Below are 25,342 nucleotides of genomic sequence, written 5' to 3'. Positions count from 1 at the left end.
CTGTTTAGCAGCCAGGGTATCCTCTTTCAGAGCTGCGCTGTGGGGCCTGGGGAGCTCTAAGGCACGACTGAGCAAATTCACAGCATGGTGTGTACTGTCTGAGCACTTGGTTGAAATACAGTAAGATATAGCTTTGCGTATCAGATGGCTGGGCCACGGTCATCCTTCTTGTGATACGTGCACTGCAGCGTGCGTGGTTTATCAGCCAGTCCATTAGTCACCCCTCCACCAGACTCTGTGGCTAGTAAGCAGGTCTGATTCCTGCCACCTGACAGGAACAGGCATGAATTGCAGTGTCTGCAGCTAGCGCTCAGCTCCGCTCAGTCACACAGGCAGCCCACTGAGATAAACCAGACAGCTGGCACTGGTCAAGCTGCCTGGCAGTCCTGGACACACCATGACTAATGGCATGCTAATAGATGCAGGCCTGTGAGTCAACATGAACCTGGAGGAGAGGCTCGTTAGGTATGATTGACTGAGCTCCTCTGTAGCTCAGTTGGATAGAGCGTGGCACTTGTAACGCCAGGTTTAAGTCGCTTCGGATGAAAGTGTCTGCCAAATGGGTTTTATTATTATTATTAACTGAATGCACTGTGGTCAAAAGCTTTCCACTTCTAAGCTTTTTTTGCATTAAAAAAAGGGGGGGGGGGGATATTTTTGTTGTCCTTTGTGTGTGTGTGTGTGTTACAGGGACGATAATTTCTCAGACACACTAAGTCAGAAGGCTGACAGTGAGGCCAGCAGCGGTCATGGAGCTGAGGACAAAGACATGTGTTCAGGCAAAGACATGGGCTCCCCTACAGACACCAAGATCCCTGACGCCTACATTGGCAGGCGAGTTAAATCACATCTGACCTCTACCTCGTGTAGTGAGGGTGTATTTATTCAACGGAAGAGGACTGAATTAAACATGGGGGGGGGGGGCTTCTTGGACGTGCATTTCTCTTTTCTGTTGCAAAATATTTTAAAAGTTTTTATGCTGCTTGCCCACCTGCCACACACACACACACACACACACACAGTAGCCTACCGGGGATGGCAGCCCTTGTGTGACCCCCCCCCCACACACACACACACCTTGACGTCTCACTGTGGTATCCTCTCAAGCATTTAGATAATGAAAGATGGCCAAGCCAATAACTGCCTGACTGATGGGGACGGTCTGTCTGCCAGGGCTCTGGCTCGGACTACCACCAGCACCACCACACCCTCTTCTGACTCCACTGTACTGCCTGTGGGCAACTAGAGTTTAAAAGGCAAAAGTGGCACATAAAATGTAAAAAAATGAATCTATGAGTTCCAATGAAGGAAAAGACGTTCTGCATTCCTGGCTTTACATCTGGTTATGATGACTGAGGGGTTATTGGAGTAAGTCATTGCGTCGAGATCAGAATGACCAGATGCTTCCACACTTGGAAACCTGGGCCCGTATTCACAAACGGTCTAGGAAAGTAGAGCTTGCCTTTTTAGAGAGATATTATGTGGACAGAGGGACCTGATTCTAGATCAGCACTCAGACTCCTCTAAGAGTAGAATGTTTGAATTACGGGCCCTGTTTCCCTGTCCTGTCCCGCTCCCACCTACTCTCTCAGCGTAATGGCCAATAGAGTTCTCGTTAATGAGTTGTCCCAGTCAGTGGGTTATTTCAGTTTTCAAATGAGTCGGCTTTAGGGAGTATGTTGTAAATACATTTGAAGGTTTTTTTAATGGTGGTGCTTGGTCATTCTCAGACCAGTCCAGTGCTGGTATAACACTCACTCTCCTGGTGTATCCTTTTGGCAGGGACGATGTTGGCTTCTGGGAGAGCGTTAGTATTTCCTATTTTTATCTTCCATTTATTGCTGCATTCTAGTTTGTGTGGCGGTGTAGGCGACCTTGGAGAATATACCACTGGCATCTGCCCAAATGCAAGTTAAGATACTGTTTTATTAAAGGGCTTGCTCACTTGTCTCTCTGCTGGAGAGAATGTTGATGAATCATACTGTGTTTTGTAGTATGCTAGCTATCAAATCAAATTTATTTATATAGCCCTTCGTACATCAGCTGATATCTCAAAGTGCTGTACAGAAACCCAGCCTAAAACCCCAAACTGCAAGCAATGCAGGTGTAGAAGCATAGCTATGTGTTCCATTCTACAGAATGAGCCTCAGTCACCTTCTCCAATCATGTTCCATAGTAATTTCCTGTCTCCCCCCCCCCCCCCCCCCCCCCGCTCCACTCCCAATACCCATGCCGTGTCCAAGTTGTTATCCCCTCCCTCGCTCCTGGCAGCCCTCCATTTCCTCTTTCTCTCTCTCTCTTCTCTTGCTCCCCTCTCTCTCTTCTCTTGCTCCCCTCTCTCTCTTCTCTCGCTCCTCTCTTCTCTCGCTCCTCTCTTCTCTCGCTCCTCTCTTCTCTCGCTCCTCTCTTCTCTCGCTCCTCTCTTCTCTCGCTCCTCTCTTCTCTCGCTCCTCTCTTCTCTCGCTCCTCTCTTCTCTCGCTCCTCTCTTCTCTCGCTCCTCTCTTCTCTCGCTCCTCTCTTCTCTCTCCTCTCTTCTCTCGCTCCTCTCTTCTCTCGCTCCTCTCTTCTCTCGCCCCTCTCTTCTCTCGCCCCTCTCTTCTCTCGCCCCTCTCTCTTCTCTCGCCCCTCTCTCTCTCCTCTCGCGCCCTCCTCTCTCTCCTCTCGCCCCTCTCTCTCCTCTCGCGCCCTCCTCTCTCTCTCCTCTCGCGCCCTCCTCTCGCGCCCCTCTCGCGCCCTCCTCTCGCGCCCCTCTCGCGCCCCTCTCTCTGTCTCCTCTCGCGCCCCTCTCTCTGTCTCCTCTCGCGCCCCCCTCTCTCTGTCTCCTCTCGCCCCCTCTCTCTGTCTCCTCTCGCGCCCCTCTCTCTGTCTCCTCTCGCCCCTCTCTCTGTCTCCTCTCGCCCCTCTCTCTGTGTCTCCTCTCGCGCCCTCTCTCTGTCTCCTCTCGCCCCTCTCTCTGTCTCCTCTCGCGCCCCTCTCTCTGTCTCCTCTCGCGCCCCTCTCTCTGTCTCCTCTCGCGCCCTCTCTCTGTCTCCTCTCGCGCCCCTCTCTCTGTCTCCTCTCGCGCCCCTCTCTCTGTCTCCTCTCGCGCCCCTCTCTCTGTCTCCTCTCGCCCCTCTCTCTGTCTCCTCTCGCCCCCTCTCTCTGTCTCCTCTCGCGCCCCTCTCTCTGTCTCCTCTCGCCCCTCTCTCTGTCTCCTCTCGCGCCCCTCTCTCTGTCTCCTCTCGCGCCCCTCTCTCTGTCTCCTCTCGCCCCTCTCTCTGTCTCCTCTCGCGCCCCTCTCTCTGTCTCCTCTCGCGCCCCTCTCTCTGTCTCCTCTCGCCCCTCTCTCTGTCTCCTCTCGCGCCCCTCTCTCTGTCTCCTCTCGCCCCTCTCTCTGTCTCCTCTCGCGCCCCTCTCTCTGTCTCCTCTCGCCCCCTCTCTCTGTCTCCTCTCGCGCCCCTCTCTCTGTCTCCTCTCGCCCCTCTCTCTGTCTCCTCTCGCGCCCCTCTCTCTGTCTCCTCTCGCGCCCCTCTCTCTCTGTCTCCTCTCGCCCCTCTCTGTCTCCTCTCGCCCCTCTCTCTCTCCTCTCGCGCCCCTCTCTCTGTCTCCTCTCGCGCCCCTCTCTCTGTCTCCTCTCGCGCCCTCTCTCTGTCTCCTCTCGCCCCTCTCTCTCCTCTCGCGCCCCTCTCTCTCCTCTCGCCCCTCTCTCTCTCTCTCCTCTCGCGCCCTCTCTCTGTCTCCTCTCGCGCCTTCTCCTGTCTCCTCTGTCTCCTCTCGCGCCCCTCTCTCTGTCTCCTCTCGCGCCCCTCTCTCTGTCTCCTCTCGCGCCCCTCTCTCTCTCTCCTCTCGCGCCCCTCTCTCTCTCTCCTCTCGCCCCCTCTCTCTCTGTCTCCTCTCGCCCCTCTCTCTGTCTCCTCTCGCCCCTCTCTCTCTCCTCTCGCGCCCTCCTCTCTCTGTCTCCTCTCTCGCCCCTCTCTCTCTCTGTCCTCTCTCTCGCTCCCTCTCTCTCTCTCTCCTCTCTCGCTCCCCTCCTCTCTCTGTCTCCTCTCTCTCCCCCCTCTCTCTCCTCTCCCCCTCTCGCTCTCCTCTCGCTCCCTCTCTCTCTCTCCCTCTCGCTCCCTCTCCTCTCCCTCTCGCTCGCTCCCTCTCTCTCTCTCCTCTCGCTCCCTCTCTCGCTCTCCTCGCTCTCCCTCGCTCCCCCTCTCTCTCGCTCCCCCTCTCTCTCGCTCCCCTCTCTCGCTCCCCCCTCTCTCTCGCTCCCCCTCTCTCTCGCTCCCCCTCTCTCGCTCCCCTCCCCCTCCCTCTCGCTCCCCCTCTCTCTCGCTCCCCTCTCTCCTCTCTCTCTCCTCCCCCTCTCTCTCTCTCCCCCTCTCTCTCGCTCCCCCTCTCTCTCTCGCTCCCCCTCTCTCTCCTCGCTCCCCCTCTCTCTCTCGCTCCCCCTCTCTCTCTCGCTCCCCCTCTCTCTCCCCCTCTCGCTCCCCCCTCTCTCTCGCTCCCCCTCTCTCTCGCTCCCCCTCTCTCTCGCTCCCCCTCTCTCTCGCTCCCCCTCTCTCTCGCCCCCTTCTCTCTCTCTCTTCGCCCCCTCTCTCTCTCTCTCGCTCCCCCTCTCTCTCGCTCCCCCTCTCTCTCGCTCCCCCTCTCTCGCTCCCCCTCTCTCTCGCTCCCCCTCTCTCTCGCTCCCCCTCTCTCTCGCTCCCCCTCTCTCGCTCCCCCCCTCTCTTCTCTCGCCCCCTCTCTCCTCTTCCCCCTCTCTCTCGCCCCCTCTCTCTTCGCCCCCCCTCTCTCTCGCCCCCCTCTCTCTCTCGCCTCTCTCTCTCGCTTCCCCCTCTCTCTCTCTCCCTCTCCGCCTCTCTCTCGCTCCCCCCTCTCGCTCCCTCTCTCTCTCTCGCTCCCCCCCCTCTCTCTCGCTCCCCCTCTCTCTCTCGCCCCCTCTCTCTCTCCCCCTCTCTCTCTCGCCCCTCTCTCTCGCCCCCTTCTCTCTTCCCCCTCTCTCTCGCCCCCCTCTCTCTCGCCCCCTCTCTCTCCGCTCCCCTCTCTCTCGCTCCCCCTCTCTCTCGCTCTCTCTCTCTCTCTCGCTCCCCCTCTCTCTCGCTCCCCTCTCTCTCTCGCTCCCCCTCTCTCGCTCCCCCTCTCTCTCCTCCCCCTCTCTCGCTCCCCCTCTCTCTCTCGCTCCCCTCTCTCTCTCGCTCCCCCTCTCTCTCGCTCCCCCTCTCTCTCTCGCTCCCTCTCTCTCTCGCTCCCCCTCTCTCTCGCTCCCCCTCTCTCTCTCTCTCGCCCCCTCTCTCTCTCTCCCCCTCTCTCTCGCTCCCCCCTCTCTCTCTCTCCCCCCTCTCTCTCGCTCCCCCCTCTCTCTCGCTCCCCCTCTCTCTCGCCCCCCTCTCTCGCCCCCTCTCTCTCGCCCCCTCTCTCTCGCCCCCTCTCTCTCTCGCCCCCTCTCTCTCGCCCCCTCTCTCTCCGCCCTCTCTCTCTCGCCCCCCTCTCTCTCGCCCCCTTCTCTCTCGCCCCCTCTCTCTCGCTCCCCCTCTCTCTCGCTCCCCCTCTCTCTCTCCCCCCTCTCTCTCTCGCCCCCCCTCTCTCTCTCGCCCCCCTCTCTCTCGCCCCTCTCTCTCTCTCCCCCTCTCTCTCTCGCTCCCCCTCTCTCTCTCTCTCTCTCTCGCTCCCCCTCTCTCTCGCTCCCCCTCTCTCTCTCGCTCCCCTCCCTCTCTCTCTCCCTCCTCTCTCTCTCGCTCCCCCTCTCTCTCTCGCTCCCCCCTCTCTCTCTCGCTCCCCCTCTCTCTCTCGCTCCCCCCTCTTTCTCTCCCTCCCCCTCTTCTCTCTCGCTCCCCCTCTCTCTCTCCCGCTCCCCCTCTCTCTCTCGCTCCCCCTTCTCTCTCGCTCCCCCCCTCTCTCTCTCGCTCCCCCTCTCTCTCTCGCTCCCCCCTCTCTCTCTCCCCCTCTCTCTCTCCTCTCTCTTCGCTCCCTCTCTCTCTCGCCCCTCTCTCTCTCTCGCCCCCCTCTCTCTCTTCCCCCCTCTCTCTCTCGCCCCCCTCTCTCTCTCTCTTCTCTCTCTCCCCCTCTCTCTCTCGCCCCCTCTCTCTCTCGCTCCCTTCTCTCTCTTCCCCCTCTCTCTCGCTCCCCCTCTCTCTCGCTCCCCCCCTCTCTCGCTCCCCCTCTCTCTCTCGCCCCCCCTCTCTCTCGCTCCCCCTCTCTCTCTCGCCCCCTCTCTCGCCCCCTCTCTCTCTCGCCCCCTCTCTCTCTCCCCCTCTCTCGCTCGCTCCCTCTCTCTCTTCGCTCCCCTCTCTCTCGCTCCCCTCTCTCTCTCGCTCCCCCTCTCTCTCTCGCCCCCTCTCTCTCTCTCGCTCCCCTCTCTCTCTCTCGCTCCCCCTCTCTCTCGCTCCCTCCTCTCTCTCTTCCCCCTCTCTCTCCCCTCTCTCTCGCTCCCCTCTCTCTCTCTCCCCCCCTCTCTCTCTCGCTCCCCCCCTCTCTCTCTCGCTCCCCCTCTCTCTCTCGCTCCCCTCTCTCTCTCTCTCGCTCCCTCTCTCTCGCCCCCTCTCTCTCCCCCCTCTCCTCTCGCCCCCCTCTCTCTCGCCCCCTCTCTCGCTCCCCCTCTCTCTCTCCCCCCCTCTCTCTCGCCCCCTCTCTCTCTCGCTCCCCCTCTCTCTCTCGCCCCTCCCTCTCTCTCGCCCCTCTCTCTCTCTCCCCCTCTCTCTCTCCCTCTCTCGCTCCCCTCTCTCTCGCTCCCCCTCTCTCTCTCGCCCCCCTCTCTCTCTCGCCCCCTCTCTCGCCCCCCCTCTCTCTCGCCCCCTCTCTCTCTCTCCTCCCTCTCTCTCTCTCTCCCCCTCTCTCTCGCTCCCCCTCTCTCTCTCGCTCCCCCTCTCTCTCTCGCCCCCTCTCTCTCTCTCTCGCTCCCCCTCTCTCTCTCTCTCCCCCTCTCTCTCTTCTCTCTCTCTCCCCCTCTTTCTCTCTCTCCCCCCTCTCTCTCTCTCGCCCCCTCTCTCTCTCGCTCCCCCTCTCTCTCTCTCGCTCCCCCTCTCTCTCTCGCTCCCCCTCTCTCTCGCCCCCCCTCTCTCTCGCTCCCCTCTCTCTCTCGCCCCCCTCTCTCTCTCTCTCGCCCCTCTCTCTCTCTCTCTCCCTCTCTCTCTCGCTCCCCTCTCCTCTCTCTCCCCCTCTCTCGCTCCCCTCTCGCTCTCTCTCTCTCGCCCCCTCTCTCTCTCTCGCCCCCTCTCTCTCTCTCTCCCCCCTCTCTCTCTCCCCCTCTCTCTCCTCTCCCCCCTCTCTCTCCTCCCCCTCTCTCTCGCCCCCCTCTCTCTCGCTCCCCCTCTCTCTCGCTCCCCCTCTCTCTCTCTCGCCCCCCTCTCTCTCGCTCCCCCTCTCTCTCTCGCCCCCCCTCTCTCTCTCGCTCCCCCTCTCTCTCTCGCTCCCCCCTCTCTCTCTCGCTCCTCTCTCTCTCGCTCCCCCTCTCTCTCTCTCCCCCTCTCTCTCTCTCCCTCTCTCTCTCTCTCTCGCTCCCCCTCTCTCTCTCTCGCTCCCCCCCTCTCTCTCGCTCCCCCTCTCTCTCGCTCCCCCCTCGCTCCCCCCTCTCTCTCGCTCCCCTCTCGCTCCCCTCTCTCTCTCGCTCCCCTCGCTCCCCCCTCTCTCTCGCTCTCTTCTCTCGCTCCCCTCTCTCGCCACTGTTCTATGCAGACATGGCTCGGCACTGTTGAATCATTCATATCTTTGGCTTTATTTAGATATCTACTCCCAATGTTTGCGATCAACAACGATGCACTCACTAGCTAGTCAAAAGCCCTGAAGTGTCTGGTATGTCGTCAGGCGATGTACATCATTTCTGTTATACAACTGTATTAATTACAGCTTAGAATTGTAGTCAGTCAGCCAGACATGATTGTATTATCTGGTTTGCATTTGTATGACATCATCAATAAGATGGGAAGGAATGCCGTCATATCAGTGAACCGTTGTCTCTGTATTGTGTTGATAGACAGGAATGCATATCATTTACTGTAGAATCTTGGATGAATAGCTAGTGTATAATAGGGTTTAAAAGTACACTATGACTGTCTATGGGTTGTACTGTAGCAGTTATCTTCCTTCTTATAAGCCTGTTCATAGATAAAGTTGTGATTTTACCCCCCCCTACTGGTCATGATGAGTCCCTGCACTTGTTTACCCCCTGCAGTAACACACTCCTCTCCCAACCCCCAGACAGTCCTCCATACTGTATCAGAACACATCATGGCCCATATTTAGCTCAATGATGAAGGTCCCTCTCCCTCAGGCTCTTAATGACGGTGGCTGAGACAGTGTTCATTAGGCAGGAATTAGACTGGGACTTGAAACACTCTGAAAAGCCTGGGAGGGATGATTAAGGAATGAATAGCTGCTAGACTCATGAATGACATTTCATGGAGATAAAGGTTTTGTCACAACACTGATATGAGACAGGAAGTGATGTGCAGCTAGTCTGGTCCCACATCTGTTTTGTGCTGTCTTGCCAACAAGCCAGCCTGCAGTGTTTAGTGCTGATCAGGTTGTGTGATATAACATTATGACTCACACACACACTTTGCTGTCTCCTGCTAGGCTGGCTGGGTGTTATAAATATGCGGATCAGAGCAGTGTCTTTTTAGAGCCCCGGTAGAAATGACGTGTGTGTGTGTGCGTGCGCATGTCTATATCTATGTTCAGGAGAGTGTGTTGAGACAGCCAGGTTCAGATGGGGGACAGCTCTAATGCTGAGCCAGCTGTACCTTCTCCCAGGCAGGGAGCATGCTGTGGCTGGAGGTGCTGATAATGACCCAGCCTGCAGGCCTCTCAGTGCTGCAGCGTGAGCCCTGCCAGCCCTCACTATACCTGGGCTCTGAACAAGCTACTAGGAGCACTTTGGGACTGACATATAGGTTTACATCTGAACACTAAATTCAGACAGAAGGCTTCAACAACTCTGCCTGGTGTCTCGATCCACTTAGTGACTAAGAGTCAGTGAGGGACTGTAGCTACATTACCACGGCCTGTCTGCATGACCTGCCTAGTTTTAAATAAAGGTTAAATAAAATAACCTGACCTGTGTGTCTTTGCACCACCCCTCCCACGGCAGGCACAGAAAGAGGACGGAGCCCCCATCCCGCCGCCCCCCTGTCCGCCCCAGTGACGTCCACTGCATAGTGCACTCCCAGCAGATCCACGGAGGCCAGGTTCACACCCCTGAGATGGGTTCTCCGGTGCTGGGTCACTCCTTCAGCCCCCGGGATCTGCTGCGGAGCCGCAACCACGGCCAGCTGCCCATGGACAGCCCAGAGCACCGGCGGCGTACCGGCCACGGCAGCCTAACCAACATCAGCCGCCACGAGTCGCTGAAGAAGATGGAGAGCCCGCCCATCCGACGCTCCACGAGTTCTGGCCAGTACACAGCCGTGTTCCAGGAGCCCCACCCACACGGTGGTGGCGGCAAGCCCCTGGACCCGGAGACCATCGCACAGGTCAGCATCAGCAACGAGGGACGAGCACAGCTCACTCCAGCACCACAGCCCTGCACCGCCCTGTAAACCTAGTCAGTGCTAATTCTGTATTCTGCTCCTGAACACCTCTGTCACATCACTCCCAAACACATTCACATTGACAATCTAGTTGTCATGTTATCAAGATGCTCCTATACAGAGTGACTTACAATAAGTGAAGTCAACAAATGTAGGTGAGACGAGACAACCACATGTCACCATCATTGCAAGTAAAACTTTCTTTAAAGAATTGCTGCTAGCAGCAACCGCAGCGCTAGTAAGAATATCACAAAAAAATGTGTTTTTGTTGCTTCATATAGCTTCTGGGATATTGACGTTGAGTTAAATCGCTTTTGAGAGTCGAGTATCTATTTTTGTAATGTTCCACACCGTCACACAAGCTGTTAATTTGGTCCGAGTGCCGCTTGTCAGAACAGAAAATAGAAAGTCATTATTTCAAAGCAGGCATCAGTGTCTGCATGGTGATACTTTGTGTCGTTACAGGCCACAATTACCTCATCAGAGCTCTGATAACAATGCGATGCGTCTTGGCGGTAGCAGTATGCATTGTGGGAAATCATGAGAAGCCATCCGCAGTGTGAAGAGACTTCTAATTAGGAAGCTGATGGTCAAAAAGAGGATGATGTCTCTCTCCGTTGGGTTGTCTGTCTCTGTCTAGTAGGGAGATGCTCTGATGAATGTCTTGTCATCTCTGCATCTTGTCTTTGGTATTCGAAGTCGGGCACATGCCCAGGGATTTCAGTCTCAAGCAGCACTCTTGTCCTGACAGCTCGCATGCGCAGAGGTCTGAGGCACTGCATCTCAGTGCAAGAGGCGTCACTACAGTCCCTGTTTCGATTCCAGGCTGTATCACATCCGGCAGTGATTGGGAGTCCCATAAGGATGTCACTGTATATTTATTAACTTCTGTCTTTTCCCTCTCTGTTTACCTACCTCTCGCTCTCTCTCCCTTCAGGACATAGAGGAGACAATGAACACGGCGCTGAACGAGCTGCGGGAGCTCGAGAGGCAGAGTTCGGCCAAGCACGCCCCCGACGTGGTGCTGGACACTCTGGAGCAGAGGCAGTCGACCGGGGGCCCCACCCCAGCTAGTTCCAGCGAGTCCCTCAGCCCCCTCCACAACATCCTGCTGAGGGCCCAGACCGGTGAGGCCGGGGGGGCGCCGATGCGCCGCAGCACCAGCTCCTCCAGCGACACCATGAGCACCTTCAAGCCGGTGGTGGTGCCCCGCATGGGGGTGCAGCTCAAGCCGCCAGCTCTGAGACCTAAGCCCCTGGTCCTGCCCAAGACGGGCCCGACCCACCTCCCCGGCGCACCCCCTCCTCAAGACCCCCTGGACAAGTCGTGCACCATGTGAACGCTGAACTCTGGGACGGGAGCAGAGGCCAATGGGAGAAGGGCTCTGAGTCTAGATACAGTAGCAACATGTTATTGATGTCTATAGATTCTAATAATAATTATAACATTATGGACAGTATAAGAACAGTCCATTGCTTGGACATTGATTAAAGAGATCTGAGACATTCAAGTAAGCAATGATGCTGTATTTGTTTTCTTTGTGAGGTGGATTTGTTTTCTTGCAGTGTCTAGAAGTGAACCAGTGTCAAGTTAGTTAACCACATTTATTGACAATGACAACATAGGGATATTCTCTGGTCTGCTAAACAGACTGAACTACCACAAAGAAAAGGGCATGTTTCAGTGTGAATATTTTCAACAGACAAATAGTTTGTCATGATCATATGGAAAATACTGTAGAATCTGCTGAAATGCCTTGCATCGCTAGATAAGTCAACTTTTTCTTCATTACTATATACAGTAACAAATCACAAAGGCTTCCTTCAAGGTTACAGAAACTAGAGAACTACAAAAGAATGAACGCTAAAGAAACGAAGTGGTGCACGTTTTGTTTACTACTCAGCCATGGGAAACTATGGGAAATGTAGTCCGTGTCGGCTGTGCCCGACTGGAGTTCGCTTCTCACTTAGATGACAAATACTTAGGTTTAGAGTACTGATCGTAAGGCCTTACTGCCACTCAGAAATATAAGCTGTCAATGGTGTTCAAACCACCAATCGAAAGCTGCTGGTAGTATGGGTGGAGCTAACTAATATTTATAGCTGAGATTGAAACGGAGACTGAAGCAGGGAGTGGAAGAGTCCAGATATGTGTGTGTGAACATAAGGGTACACTCATATATATATATATATATATATATTAGTTCTAAACAAGGTCTGGAGGGAGACAAGGATACAACCACTATGTGAAATATTACCCATTATGGAAATTCTGTGAAAATTGTTATACTCTTAAAGACCTATGTCGAACCTTCGTTGGCCTTCTGTCTTTAGAATCAAGGGTCCGGTTGAGAATGGTTTGCTGTACTATAGACGCCCCACAATGCATATGACCAATGGTATACACAACACAAAAGAGCTTGCTTTACTGTACAACAGCACACAATGCCTGGCTTTCTCTGTCCAAATGAATCATAGTTTTAGAGCATGGATGTTACTCTCTTTCTCTCCTTGTGCAAGAGTCCAGAAACTTGTGGAAAGACTCACGGCAACTCTCCCAACGACGGAGTGCTGCCAGTAGCCATGGACTAACTGACTGTTACTGTAAAATAATACCTTGTTCATCATACTGCTTCTTGTGTTTCTTGTCAATGTCAGTGTCTGAGGAGCTTTCTATCCCAATAGCCCCCTCTGACCATGTAGGCTAATCCTTGTGTTGTGGATAGAGAGATGGGCTGGTCCGTTACTCTGTGGGGGAGATGTGACTGATGTTTAGATTCTCCATCAGGAATTTGTTAGTACATGTAGGCGATTAAACCCCCTCTTGAATGATTGATTTGGTCCTGGGGAATACATACTCGCATGTTCACTGAAGACCATGTCACATGATGTGGGTGTATGTGACAACTGACCACCAAGGGAACTGGCCTACTCATACTGGAACTGAATGCCCCCCTGTTTTCCAATTCTGTGACAGTGCCCTCTAGAAGTCTGTCTGTGTAGCTGAAGAAAGATGACATATAGGTGCATGTGTGGGGAAGCTTGCATCTGGTTAAAGAGCAAGGACAAACAAAAACAAATTCCCAATAAGCAATGTTTTCCTTGAAATACAAACTGCAACAGGTTTATTTTTGTCTATTGCAAAACATTTATGTTTATTAAAAGTGAATATGATCTGAATTCTGGATTTACAACCCTTTTTTCTGTCATGTTTATTTGTTTACGATTTTAGTTTTGTTAGAATTGGATAGGATTTTTTTGAACAAAGGATGTAGAAATTCAAAAATGTCTTAAGTTGCAGGTGTCCCACCCAAACCCGGATCGTATTCATTCGACACCAAATGGAAGAGAACTGACAAACGGAGGGAGTACCAAGAAGAAACACTCATTTAGTTTTCCGTTTTGGTACAGTGTCTCCTAATGAACATGAGCCTGTTGTATTCTGTGTTTTCTCTCTATGCCAATCATACACAGTAGTGTCCTGCCTGTTGACTAACTTTGTGTCCTTGTACATCTGTAGTATGTACACGTGAAAGTGCCTTTGAAAATGTTTTAGAGGAACTTGAACTATGTTCTGTACTGTTGCATTCTCATTTCAGACCCTGTGTTAAGAGCAGTAGGAGGCGAGATGAATGAATTAATAATGATGATGCCATTTTAGAGAGTTATTAATTATTGAATAATAAAGATACTGCTTATACATTGTGACAATGCACTTTTATGTATAGAACTGTATATTTGGCATGACATATCTTAACTTTTAGAGCTATTTGAGGGTTGTTCCTCAAGGGTTTTTCTTTCTAATAAAGGCAATTGTTCAGTCTGAAGTGGTCTTTTGTCCTCTTGTGATTAAAATTAGCACTGCATGTTGTCAGCAGCACTCTAAACCTCTGGTCATTGTGTTACAGGATATACTTCACTATTTACAACTCATTTTCAAGTTAATGTACATTATGTCTTACTCTGAGGAAAATGGGTACAGTTGAAGTCAGAAGTTTACATACACTTAGGTTGGAGTCATTAACTCGTTTTTCAACCACTCCACACATTTCTTGTTCAAAAAAACTATAGTTTTGTCAAGTTGGTTAGGACATCTACTGTGTGCATGACACAAATACATTTTCCAACAATTGTTTACAGACATTTCACTTATAATTCACAGTATCACAATTCCAGTGGGTCGGAAGTTTAAAGGCACAGTCAACTTAGTGTATGTAAACAGCTTGGAAAATTCCAGATGATGTCATGGCTTTAGAAGCTTCTGATAGGCTAATTGACATAATTTGAGTCAATTGGAGGTTTACCTGTGGATGTATTTCAAGGCCGACCTTCAAACTCAGTGCCTCTTTGCTTGACATCATGGGAAAATCAAAAGAAATCAGCCAAGACCTCAGAAAAAGTCTGGTTCATCCTTGGGAGCAATTCCCAAACTCCTGAAGGTACCATGTTCATCTGTACAAACAATAGTACGCAAGTATAAACACCATGAGACCACACAGCTGTTATACCGCTCAGGAAGGAGATGCGTTCTGTCTCCTAGAGATGAACAATGAACATACTTTGGTGTGTAAAGTGCCAATCAATCCCAGAACAACTGCAAAGGACCCTGGGAAGATGCTGGAGGAAACCGGTACAAAACTATCTATTTTCACACTAAAACGAGTCATATACTGACATAACCTGAAAGGCCGCTCAACAAGGAAGAAGTCACTGCTCCAAAACTGCCATAATAACGCCAGACTGCGGTTTGCAAATGCACATGGGGGAAAAAATCATACTTTTTGGAGAAATGTCCTCTGGTCTGATGAAACAAAAATAGATCTGTTTGGCCATAATGACCATTGTTATGTTTGGAGGAAAAAGGGGGAGGCTTGCAACCCGAAGAACACCATCCCAACCGTGAAGCACAGGGGTGGCAGATTCATGTTGTGGGGGTGCATTGCTGAAGGAGGGACAGGTGCACTTCACAAAATAGATAGCATCATGAGGATGGAAAACTATGTGGATATATTGAAGCAACATCTCAAGACATCCGTCAGGAAGTTAAAGCTTGGTCGCAAATGTGTCTTCCAAGTGAACAATGACCCTAAGCATACTTCCAAAGTTGTGGCAAAATGGGTTAAGGACAACAAAGTCAAGGTATTGGAGTGGCCATCACAAAGCCCTGACCTCAATCCTATAGAACATTTGTGGGCAGAACTGAAAAAGTGTGTGAGAGCAAGGAGGCCTACAAACATGACTCAGTTACACCAGCTCTGTCAAGAGGAATGGGCCAAAATTCACCCAACTTATTGTGGGAAGCTTGTGGAAGGCTACCTGAACCGTTTGACCCAAGTTAAACAATTTAAAGGCAATGCTACCAAATACTAATTGAATGTATGTAAGCTTCTGACCCACTGGGAATGTGATGAAAGAAATAAAATCTGAAATAAATCATTCTCTCTACTATTATTCTGACATTTCACAAATAAAGTGGTGATCCTAACTGACCTAAGACAGGGAATTTGTACTAGGATTACATTTCAGGAATTGTGAAACTGAGTTTAAATATATTTTGCTAAGGTGTATGTAAACTTCAGACTTCAAATGTATAAGACCTAAGCTGATATGTTTGAAAGTCCATAAGAATAAACCGCACCATTCAATGCACGCAAATTAAGGGGTTACATATAGTAAATGCAATTCAGTTCCTTATTCTCTAGTGGCTAGTCCATATTTAAGTCTGACGTAGATTTAGTGCTGCTGCTTATAGTGCCTTCAGAAAGTATTCATGCCCCTTGACTTACTCCACATTTTACTGTGTTCCAGCCTGAATTCAAAATGGATGAAATATTTTTTCTCCACCACCTACACACGATACCACATATTGACAAAGTGAAAACATGTTTTACAAATGTTTAGTAATTTATTAGAAATGTCTAATTTACATAAGTATTCACACCCCTGAGTCAATACTTTGTAGAAGCAACTTGACAGGTAACATAAGTTGCCTGCGGAGGTCTATTGTTCATTGCTATACTGTACTGCCATCGTGTGACCATTAGGTATTATTACATGAATTTATGTATTTCATGTTTTACGTAACACAGTGGAATAAAAAGCAGAGGTTATGCAGAATCCTATGTTGGTCATATAAACAGAGGACCTGGTGGTGTGAATTTTCAACAACTACCAAATTGTCCATGTTGAAAGCAGAGGTTTAAAGTGTCGTCACTAGGAGCTGGTCACGAGCTTCCACAATCATAAACCCCGCCTATTTCTACTTTAAATGTTAAACCTAACCTTAACCTCACTGCTAACCAAAAAGACAGAATTATATTTTTTTCATTAATTTTTACAATATTATAGAACGTTTTGACTGTGAAATCCTGTGGAACCAGGTTTAAAGGGCTTTGACTTTGAGTTTCGTTTCTCCGGAAGCGTGACTGACGCCCAATTGCAAATTGGGTGAGGTGAGGATCATATAATATAATTTCCCCGACCGAAACACGATGTCGTCTGTCGTGTCTCGATATGTAACACAAATTCTGTGTGAAAATCAAGGTTGCTTGGACTTCAAGCAGCTTGACCGGATCGTTGGTCAAAAGTTCACTGTTGCAGATGACGTCCTACTTGGAATACTTTGTGACAGAGGAAAATATGCCATCAGTAAAGGCGAAGGAAAGGCCTCGCGTCTCGCTATGAGCCAGAACAGTGTTATTGTTGCAAAAACTTCACTGCGAGTCTGTCAAAGCCCTCCTGGTGATTGTCATCATTGCGAGAACTTACACTTGTGCAGATACTTTGTATGCGGTAACTGCAGGTTCGGGTAGGTGTCATGTTCTGTGAGACTATATAAACATTGTTTTTTATCTCATAGTGTAACTGCAGATGTTTCATATTATAGGTAAATACTGAGGTTAAATTAGTTTTATATTGGATATTCGGTTCTCTCATCAATAGCTATTGAACCAGGCATGCTATGGCTATACAAATTGTATATTCTGTATCGGGTGAATGGAGAACAATCCACTACATTTATTTTTAATAACAAAAATGGAATTAAAATCTTGAATAGTTCTTAAAACAAAGCATGCCGTGACTATGAAAATCATGTATTCTGAATCAAGGGAGATGGAGGATGGAGTTTTCTCCATCTTCCCATGATCCAGGATATATCATTTTCATAGTCACTGCTTTATTTAAGAGCTATTGAAGATTGAAATCCAGAAAAATAAAATCTACATTTCAACAACATTTTCTCCATCTTCCCTTGATTCAGAATATATAATTTTCATAGTCACGGCACGATTTGTTTACGTGCTATTGACAGAGAACTGAATATCCAATATAAAAACATTTTTACCTAAGTGGTAAACCGAATTTAGTAATGTCTGTTGATAATTCGGGTGTAGAATCTGCTATTGTTACACTTTGACCACAAACACACCTGTTGTAACTGGCCCTGTGACTCATTTATTTGATATCTCAAGCAATGAGTATCATATCATAAGCTTTGATTGGACTAGTTAGTGAATAGATATAACAACAACATATTTTTGCTGAGGAGCCAACAGAATTTGTTGACCTGACTAATGCTTGAAAGTTAGTCATGTGAATCTTCTGTTGTCTTGGTTTAATTTGCTCATCTTTTGTCAATGTACTTACTTTGTTCGCATTTTTCTTTAAACTCAAGGAACAAGTGCAAAAATGCCCACAGTCTAGATTCCCCACACAACACAGCTCTTATAAGGAGTGTGGATCACCATGAGCTGGGGGAGGCAGAGCTGTTTCCACTACTGCTGCAGAACGACCCCTACCTGATGCCTGAGGTGGGTGGCTCCCAAAATGACCTCTACCAATTAGTGGATCTAAAAAGATTGGATAGGTTACTGGGAGGGTTAGCAATAAGGTAATACTGTAAGGTCACCTCCTTACTCTGTAATAGCTGGAATTTCTGCCATACTGTTTATTAAAGGTCAACTGGCCTTTAGAATCAACTTCTCTGGTTTTAAATGGCCTATATGACATCGATATGAGTCAAACATTAATTATAGTGTCAAAATTGTGAGTTCATCGCGACTTACTCGAGGGTTGCCATGTGGACATTTTGCTGTCAAGTCTGCATGAGTGCAATGCACGCACATTTCGCTCTGCAAATAGGAGTGAAAATGGGCTTCCATAAAGCTGATGCCAACTTCCATGCATTTCAACAATATTGCCAGATGGCCAGGAATGGATTACATATGACAGTCATTTCTGATGCCTATCAACTGTCAAACCACTGATGTTGGTGAGTATATTAGCTAAGTAAATCGCTGTTATTAGCTAGCTAGTATCTACTTTTGGTTATACATTATTTGATAATGCTAGCGAGCCAGCCAAGCTATGATACCACCGATGAAATGGGAATGATACTGTAGCTAGCTAAATACACCAAGCCAGCGTGTAATGTGATGTAGCATGTCACAGGAAGATGTACATAGCTGATGTCAGCTAGCTACCTTGCTAACAACAGCTAACTGTAGGCCATTGGCATTCAGGGTCAATACAGGGAAGGCACTTGGAGGCTAGCTAATCATAGGATGTCACCAGCTTGCTTTCAATAATGATTCAACTTGAACTGGCTAGCTAACTTGAACTGGCTAGCTAACATGAACTAACTAACGTTAGCTAGCTCGCCAACTGATTTCAACTCAGACAAAGGTACAGTATGATAACCAACCTGAATTTGCTAAGTTAGGTAGCTAGCTAGCTAGTGCTTCGTCTGCTAACCGGAAACAACATGCCTGCTCTCATAAACGTTTATCATGTAAAAATAAATGACGGGTGGTACTTGTCTACTACAAATACAGCCATGGCTCTGACAGAAAATGGCAAAATATATCAGCAAGCATCAATTCTATAGTTGCAGGCCCTCTGTTAGCATACACAGTACCAGTCAAAAGTTTGGACACACCTACTAATTCAAGGGTGTTTCTTTATTTTTACTATTTTCTACATAGTAGAATAACAGTGAAGACATCACAACTATGAAATAACACACATGGAATAATGTAGTAACCAAAAAAATTGTAGCCACCCTTTGCCTTGATGACAGCTTTCCACAGTCTTGGCATTCTCTCAACCAGCTCACCTGGAATGCTTTTTCAACAGTCTTGAAGGAGTTCCCACATATGCTAAGCAATTGTTGACTGCTTTTCCTTCACTCTGCGGTCCAACTCCTTCCAAACCATCTCAATTGGGTGATTGTGGAGGCCATGTCATCTGATGCAGAACTCCATCACTCCTTCTTGGTCAAATAGTCCATACACAGCCTGCAGGTGTGTTGGGTCATTGTCCTGTTGAAAAACAAGTGATAGTCCCACGAAGCACAAACCAGATGGGATGGCGTATTGCTGCAGAATGCTGTGGTAGCCATGCTGGTTAAGTGTGCCTTGAATTTAAATAAATCACAGTGTCACCAGACAGTGTCACCAGCAAAGCACCATCACACCACCTCCTCCATGATTCACGGTGGGAACCACACATGCAGAGATCATCCATTCACCTACTCTGCATCACAAAGACACAGCGGTTGGAACCCAAAATCTCAAATTGAGACTCTTCAGACCAAAGGTCAGATTTCCACCGGTCTAATGTCCATTGATCGTTTTTCTTGGCCCCAGCAAGTCTCTTCTTATTGGTGTCCTTTAATAGTGGTTTCTTTGCAGCATTTCGACCATGAAGGCCCGATTCACAAAGTCTCCTCTGAACAGTTGATGTTGTCTGTTACTTGAACTCTGAAGCATTTATTTGGGCTGCAATCTGGGGTGCAGTTGACTCTAATGAACTTATCCTCTACAGCAGAGGTAACTCTGGGTCTTCTTTTCCTGTGGCGGGCCTCATGAGAGCCAGTTTCTACATAGCTCTTGATGGTATTTGAAACTGCACTTGAAGAAACTTTCAAAGATCCGGCTTGACTGACCTTCATGTCTTAAAACGACAGTCCATCATTACTTTATCATTGCTTAATTTTAGCTGTTCTTGCTATTATATGGACTTAGCCATATTTGGTAATTGACAATCTTCTGCACACCAACCCTACCTTTTCACAACACAATTGATTGGCTCAGACGCATTAAGAAGGAAAGAAATTCCACATATTTACTTTGAACTAGGCACACCTGTTAATTGAAATGCATTCCAGGTGACTACCTCATGATGCTATTTGAGATAATGCCAAGAGGGTGCAAAGCTGTGAAGGGTGGCTACTTTGAAGAATCTCAAATGTAAAAAAATAAATTAATGTTTAATTAAAACCTCTTGAAAGTCTAGGGGGCGCTATATCATTTTTGGATAAAAAGACGTGCCCGTTTTAAGCGCAATATTTTGTCACAAAAAGATGCTCGACTATGCATATAATTGATAGCTTTGGAAAGAAAACACTCTGACGTTTCCAGAACTGCAAAGATATTCTCTGTGCGTGCCCTAGAACGTGAGCTACAGGCAAAACCAAGATGAAACGGCATCCAGGAAATCCGCAGGATTTTTGAGGCTCCGTTTTCCATTGTCTCCTTATATGGCTGTGAATGCGAGAGGAATGAGCCTGCCCTTTCTGTCGTTTCCCCAAGGTGTCTGCAGCATTGTGACGTATTTGTAGGCAGATCATTGGAAGATTGACCATAAGAGACCACATTTACCAGGTGTCCGCCCGGTGTCCTGCGCCGAAATTGGTGCGCAAAACTCAGCTGCAAGTATTTTTCCATGGAATTCAGAGAAGAAAGCAGGCTTCCACGAACGATATATCAATGAAGAGATATGTGAAAAAACACCTTGAGGATTGATTCCAAACAACGTTTGCCATGTTTCTGTCGATATTATGGAGTTAATTCGGAAAAAGTTTGACGTTGTTGGTGACTGAATTTTCGGTTCGTTTCGGTAGCCAAATGTGATGTACAAAACGGAGCGATTTCTCCTACACACAGATTATTTCAGGAAAAACTGAACATTTGCTATGTAACTGAGAGTCTCCTCATTGAAAACATCTGAAGTTCTTCAAAGTTAAATGATTTTATTTGAATGATTTTCTTGTTTTTGTGAAAATGTTGCTGGCTGAATTCTAGGCTTATAGCTATGTTAGCAATCAATACTCTTACACAAATGCTTGTTTAGCTATGGTTGAAAAGCATATTTTGAAAATCTGAGATGACAGTGTTGTTAACCTCAAGCTGAACCTCGGCAAGACGGAGCTGCTCTTCCTCCCGGGGAAGGACTGCCCGTTCCATGATCTCGCCATCACGGTTGACAACTCCATTGTGTCCTCCTCCCAGAGCGCTAAGAACCTTGGCGTGATCCTGGACAACACCCTGTCGTTCTCAACCAACATCATGGCGGTGGCCCGTTCCTGTAGGTTCATGCTCTACAACATCCGCAGAGTACGACCCTGCCTCACACAGGAAGCGGCGCAGGTCCTAATCCAGGCACTTGTCATCTCCCGTCTGGATTACTGCAACTCGCTGTTGGCTGGGCTCCCTGCCTGTGCCATTAAACCCCTACAACTCATCCAGAACGCCGCAGCCCGTCTGGTGTTCAACCTTCCCAAGTTCTCTCACGTCACCCCGCTCCTCCGCTCTCTCCACTGGCTTCCAGTTGAAGCTCGCATCCGCTACAAGACCATGGTGCTTGCCTACGGAGCTGTGAGGGGAACGGCACCGCAGTACCTCCAGGCTCTGATCAGGCCCTACACCCAAACAAGGGCACTGCGTTCATCCACCTATGGCCTGCTCGCCTCCCTACCACTGAGGAAGTACAGTTCCCGCTCAGCCCAGTCAAAACTGTTCGCTGCTCTGGCCCCCCAATGGTGGAACAAACTCCCTCACGACGCCAGGACAGCAGAGTCAATCACCACCTTCCGGAGACACCTGAAACCCCACCTCTTCAAGGAATACCTAGGATAGGATAAGTAATCCTTCTCACCCCCCCTTAAATGATTTAGATGCACTATTGTAAAGTGGCTGTTCCACTGGATGTCAGAAGGTGAATTCACCAATTTGTAAGTCGCTCTGGATAAGAGCGTCTGCTAAATGACTTAAATGTAAATGTTAACAAAAGTCTAAGCTTGAGAGCAAATATATTTATTTCATTTCATTTGCGATTTTCATGAATAGTTAACGTTGCGTTATGCTAATGAGCTTGAGGCTATAAATAGAATCCCGGATCCGGGATTGCGCGACGTAACAGGTTAACACCTTTTTTTGGTTGCTACATGATTCCATATTTGTCATTTCATTGTTTTGATGTCTTCACTATTATTCTACTAGATGGCTAGAAATGCACACATTTTGTGCTCTTGTATGAAGCAATCACTCCCCCATTATTGACTAGAAATGAGCTATAACTGGGCTAATAACTCACCTACTAGTTTAGAATATGAAAAAATGTGCACGTGGCTACATGCAGCTCTCGCTTTCATCTCAAAACAAGCGCATCTACTCACTACCGCTCATGCTGTAGCCTAAACACAGTCCAGTTTAACTTCATGCGACGAGCAATCCGGGATCCTATTTATAGCCTCAAGCTCATTAGCATAACGCAGCGTTAGCTATTCATGAAAATCGCAACTTAAATGAAATAAATATATTTGCTCTCAAGCTTAGACTTTTGTTAACAACACTGTCATCTCAGATTTACAAAATATGCTTTTCAACCATAGCTAAACAAGCATTTGTGTAAGAGTTTTGATAGCTAGCATAGCTATAAGCCTAGAATTCAGCCAGCAACATTTTCACAAAAAGAAGAAAAGCATTCAAATAAAATCATTTACCTTTGAAGAACTTCAGATGTTTTCAATGAGGAGAATCTCAGTTAAATAGCAAATGTTCAGTTTTTCAAAAATATTATTTGTGTAGGACAAATTGCTCCGTTTTGTTCACGTTTGGCTATGAAAAAAACCTGTATCCAGTTATAGCCTCAAGCTCATTAGCATAACGTAACGTTAACTCTTTATGAAAATCGCAAATGAAATGAAATAAATATGCTAGCTCTCAAGCTTAGCCTTTTCTTAACACTGTCATCTCAGATTTTCAAAATATGCTTTTCAACCATAGCAAAACAAGCATTTGTGTAAGAGTATTGATAGCTAGCGTAGCATTTAGCGGGCAACATTTTCACAAAAAACAGAAAAGCATTCAAATAAAATCATTTACCTTTGAAGAACTTTGGATGTTTTCAATGAGGAGACTCTGTTAGATAGCAAATGTTCAGTTTTTCCTGAAAGATTCTTTGTGTAGGAGAAATTGCTCCGTTTTGTACATCACTTTTGGCTAACAAAAAAAAAAAACGAAAATTCAGTCACCAAAACGCCAAACTTTTTTCAAAATGAACTCCATAATGTCGACTGAAACATGGCAAACGTTGTTTAGAATCAATCCTCAAGGTGTTTTTCACATATCTCTTCATTGATATATCGTTCATGGAAGTCCGCTTTCTTCTCTGAATTAAATGGAAAAATACTTGCAGCTGAGGTTTCCGCGCCAATTTCGACGCAGGACAACAGGCGGACACCTGGTAAATGTGGTCTCTTATGGTCAATCTTCCAATGATATGCCTACAAATACGTCACAATGCTGCAGACACCTTGGGGAAACGGCAGAAATTGTGGTCTCATTCCTGGTGCATTCACAGCCATATAAGGAGACATTGGAAAACAGCGCTTCAAAAATTTTGCTAATTTCCTGTTTGAAGTTTCATCTTGGTTTCGCCTGTAGCATCAGTTCTGTGGCACTCACAGATAATATCTTTGCAGTTTTGGAAAAGTCAGTGTTTTCTTTCCAAAGCTGTCAATTATATGCATAGTCAAGCATCTTTTTGTGACAAAATATCTTGTTTAAAACGGGAACGTTTTTTATCCAAAAATGAAATACCTCCCCTAGAGTTCAAAGAGGTTAAAGTGAATGGCACAGATCCATATATATCACAATGGATATTTACATATAGGCCGACTGCAGCTCTGATTGGTTATGGTGCACCGGTCTGTGCCTGTCAATGCAATACTACTCCAATGCACTCTGCCTACAAGAAAATATCTTGCAAATTTAGTTTTGCATACTATGTTCGTTTTGGTACGTAACATTTAAAGTGATTCGATCACAATTCCCACACTAGAGCGAAACGTAAAACTCTAGAAAGTTGAAGTTCAGTCTAGTGCTTCTCTGAGTGGGCTGATACTTCTTCTGCACAGCAGTCGAGGGAAGCTGCTCGCCTGCGCTTGCAGCTTTGAGGGAACATTGCTCCTGGGCCTGAGTGAGTAATGCCAACCAGTCAGTGCCATGCTGGCACGTGTCCCTTGTGAATTAGCCAATCAGAGATCCTAATTCACAGCTATGTTCAACCGTGTGTTTAGTGTTGGCTTCTATGACTGTATGGTGACGGTCTGTGGTGACTGGAGCTGAAGTCGGGCTCCTTCATGACCAGTATCTATGATGAGTGGCCTGGAGCTGATCTACTCTGCCATGCCCATCAGGCATTGGCAAACACCTCAGAAGGGACAGAAGGTGATTACTAATAAGACAGTACATCACAAGTGTTTTAGTAATATCACCTTTTCAATACGTTTCACTCGTCAACTCTTCCTTGTTTTTCTACAGATGGGCAGATAGATGCTTTTTAAATGGAGTCCTTTGACTGAAAGAAAGGTTGATACTGATGACTGTATTGAGAGAGACCTTGTAAGACAATTAAACAAGACACATCTATTACTTTCTGTCTTTTGTTATTATTGAATCGAATTGTACTGTATGTTCTTCAAACATGTCAGGGACGTCCTGTCTAATACGGAATACCATATATGAAGGTATAATATTTGCACACTGTTATATCAGCTGAAAACTACTTTTAAAGTATAATGTGAAGTATGGCTTATTCTACATGGAACTGTTAGACTTGAAAGTTATCAAAACACTTTAGAATGTCTACATACTGTATGATGGTGTGTATACAGTATGGAAAGTATATGAATAGAGAAGTTCTACAGCAGTAGTTATATAAGATGAGTCTTGACTAGAATACGTTATATGCTGTACATATGAAGTGGGTAAAATGGTACATGTAAACATTATTAAAGTGACCAGTGTTCAATGCCTATTTATATGTATTAATTGATTATGGATCCCCATCACCTGCTACCAAGGCAGCAGCTACTCTTCCTGGGGTCCAGCAACATTAAGGCAGTTACATTACCGTGCAAAAGTTTGGGGTCACTTAGAAATGTCCTTGTTTTCCATGAAAACATACATGAAATGAGTTGCAAAATGAATAGGAAACATAGTCAAGACATTGACGAGGTTATAAATAATGATTTTAATTGAAATAATAACTGTGTCCTTCAAACTTTGCTTTTGTCAAAGAATCCTCCATTTGCAGCAAAGACCTTTGGCATTCTAGTTGTCAATTTGTTGAGGTAATCTGAAGATATTTCACCCCATGCTTCCTGAAGCACCTCCCACAAGTTGGATTGGCTTGATGGGCACTTCTTACGTACCATACAGTCAAGCTGCTCCCACAACAGCTCAATACGGTTGACATCCAGTGATTGGCCACTCCATTATAGACACAATACCAGCTGACTGCTTCTTTCCTAAATAGGTATTGTATGTTTGGAGCTGTGCTTTGGGTCATTGTCCTGTTGTAGGAGGAAATTGGCCATCTAAGTGCCATCTACCGGGTATGGCATGGCGTTGCACAATGGAGTGATAGCCTTTCTTCTTAAAGATCCATTTTACCCTGTACAAATCTCCCACTTTACCACCACCAAAGCATCCCCAGACCATCACATTGCCTCCACCATGCTTGACAGATGGCGTCAAGCACTCCTCCATCCTCTTTTAATT

General features: G+C 47.7%; 2 protein-coding genes and 1 long non-coding RNA gene across 4 annotated transcripts in view; all 3 read left to right on the top strand.

Moving 5' to 3' along the window:
• Positions 1-13,317, top strand: part of LOC135524216 (SLIT-ROBO Rho GTPase-activating protein 1-like) — a 159,023-nt gene extending 145,706 nt beyond the window's left edge. For both annotated transcript variants that reach the window (XM_064951558.1, XM_064951557.1), the window contains exons 20-22: positions 691-834; positions 9,057-9,438; positions 10,433-13,317. In XM_064951558.1, coding sequence (XP_064807630.1) covers positions 691-834; positions 9,057-9,438; positions 10,433-10,834 — 928 coding nt within the window. In that variant the 3' untranslated portion in view covers positions 10,835-13,317. The remainder of the gene's footprint in view (positions 1-690; positions 835-9,056; positions 9,439-10,432) is intronic.
• Positions 13,318-15,754: 2,437 nt separating this feature from the next.
• Positions 15,755-25,342, top strand: part of parp12a (poly (ADP-ribose) polymerase family, member 12a) — a 30,430-nt gene continuing 20,842 nt past the window's right edge. The window contains exons 1-2 of the mRNA XM_064951556.1: positions 15,755-16,302; positions 17,170-17,305. Of these exons, the coding sequence (XP_064807628.1) occupies positions 15,986-16,302; positions 17,170-17,305 (453 nt within the window). The 5' untranslated portion in view covers positions 15,755-15,985. The remainder of the gene's footprint in view (positions 16,303-17,169; positions 17,306-25,342) is intronic.
• Positions 17,320-24,176, top strand: LOC135524215 (uncharacterized). Its single transcript, XR_010452918.1, has 3 exons — positions 17,320-17,766; positions 23,857-24,007; positions 24,101-24,176. It is a non-coding gene; the product is annotated as an uncharacterized LOC135524215 (long non-coding RNA).

This window comes from Oncorhynchus masou, chromosome 31 (assembly GCF_036934945.1).
Source record: "Oncorhynchus masou masou isolate Uvic2021 chromosome 31, UVic_Omas_1.1, whole genome shotgun sequence".
Classification (NCBI taxonomy): Eukaryota; Metazoa; Chordata; class Actinopteri; order Salmoniformes; family Salmonidae; genus Oncorhynchus; species Oncorhynchus masou.
This window is presented reverse-complemented; position numbering and strand designations above follow the sequence as displayed.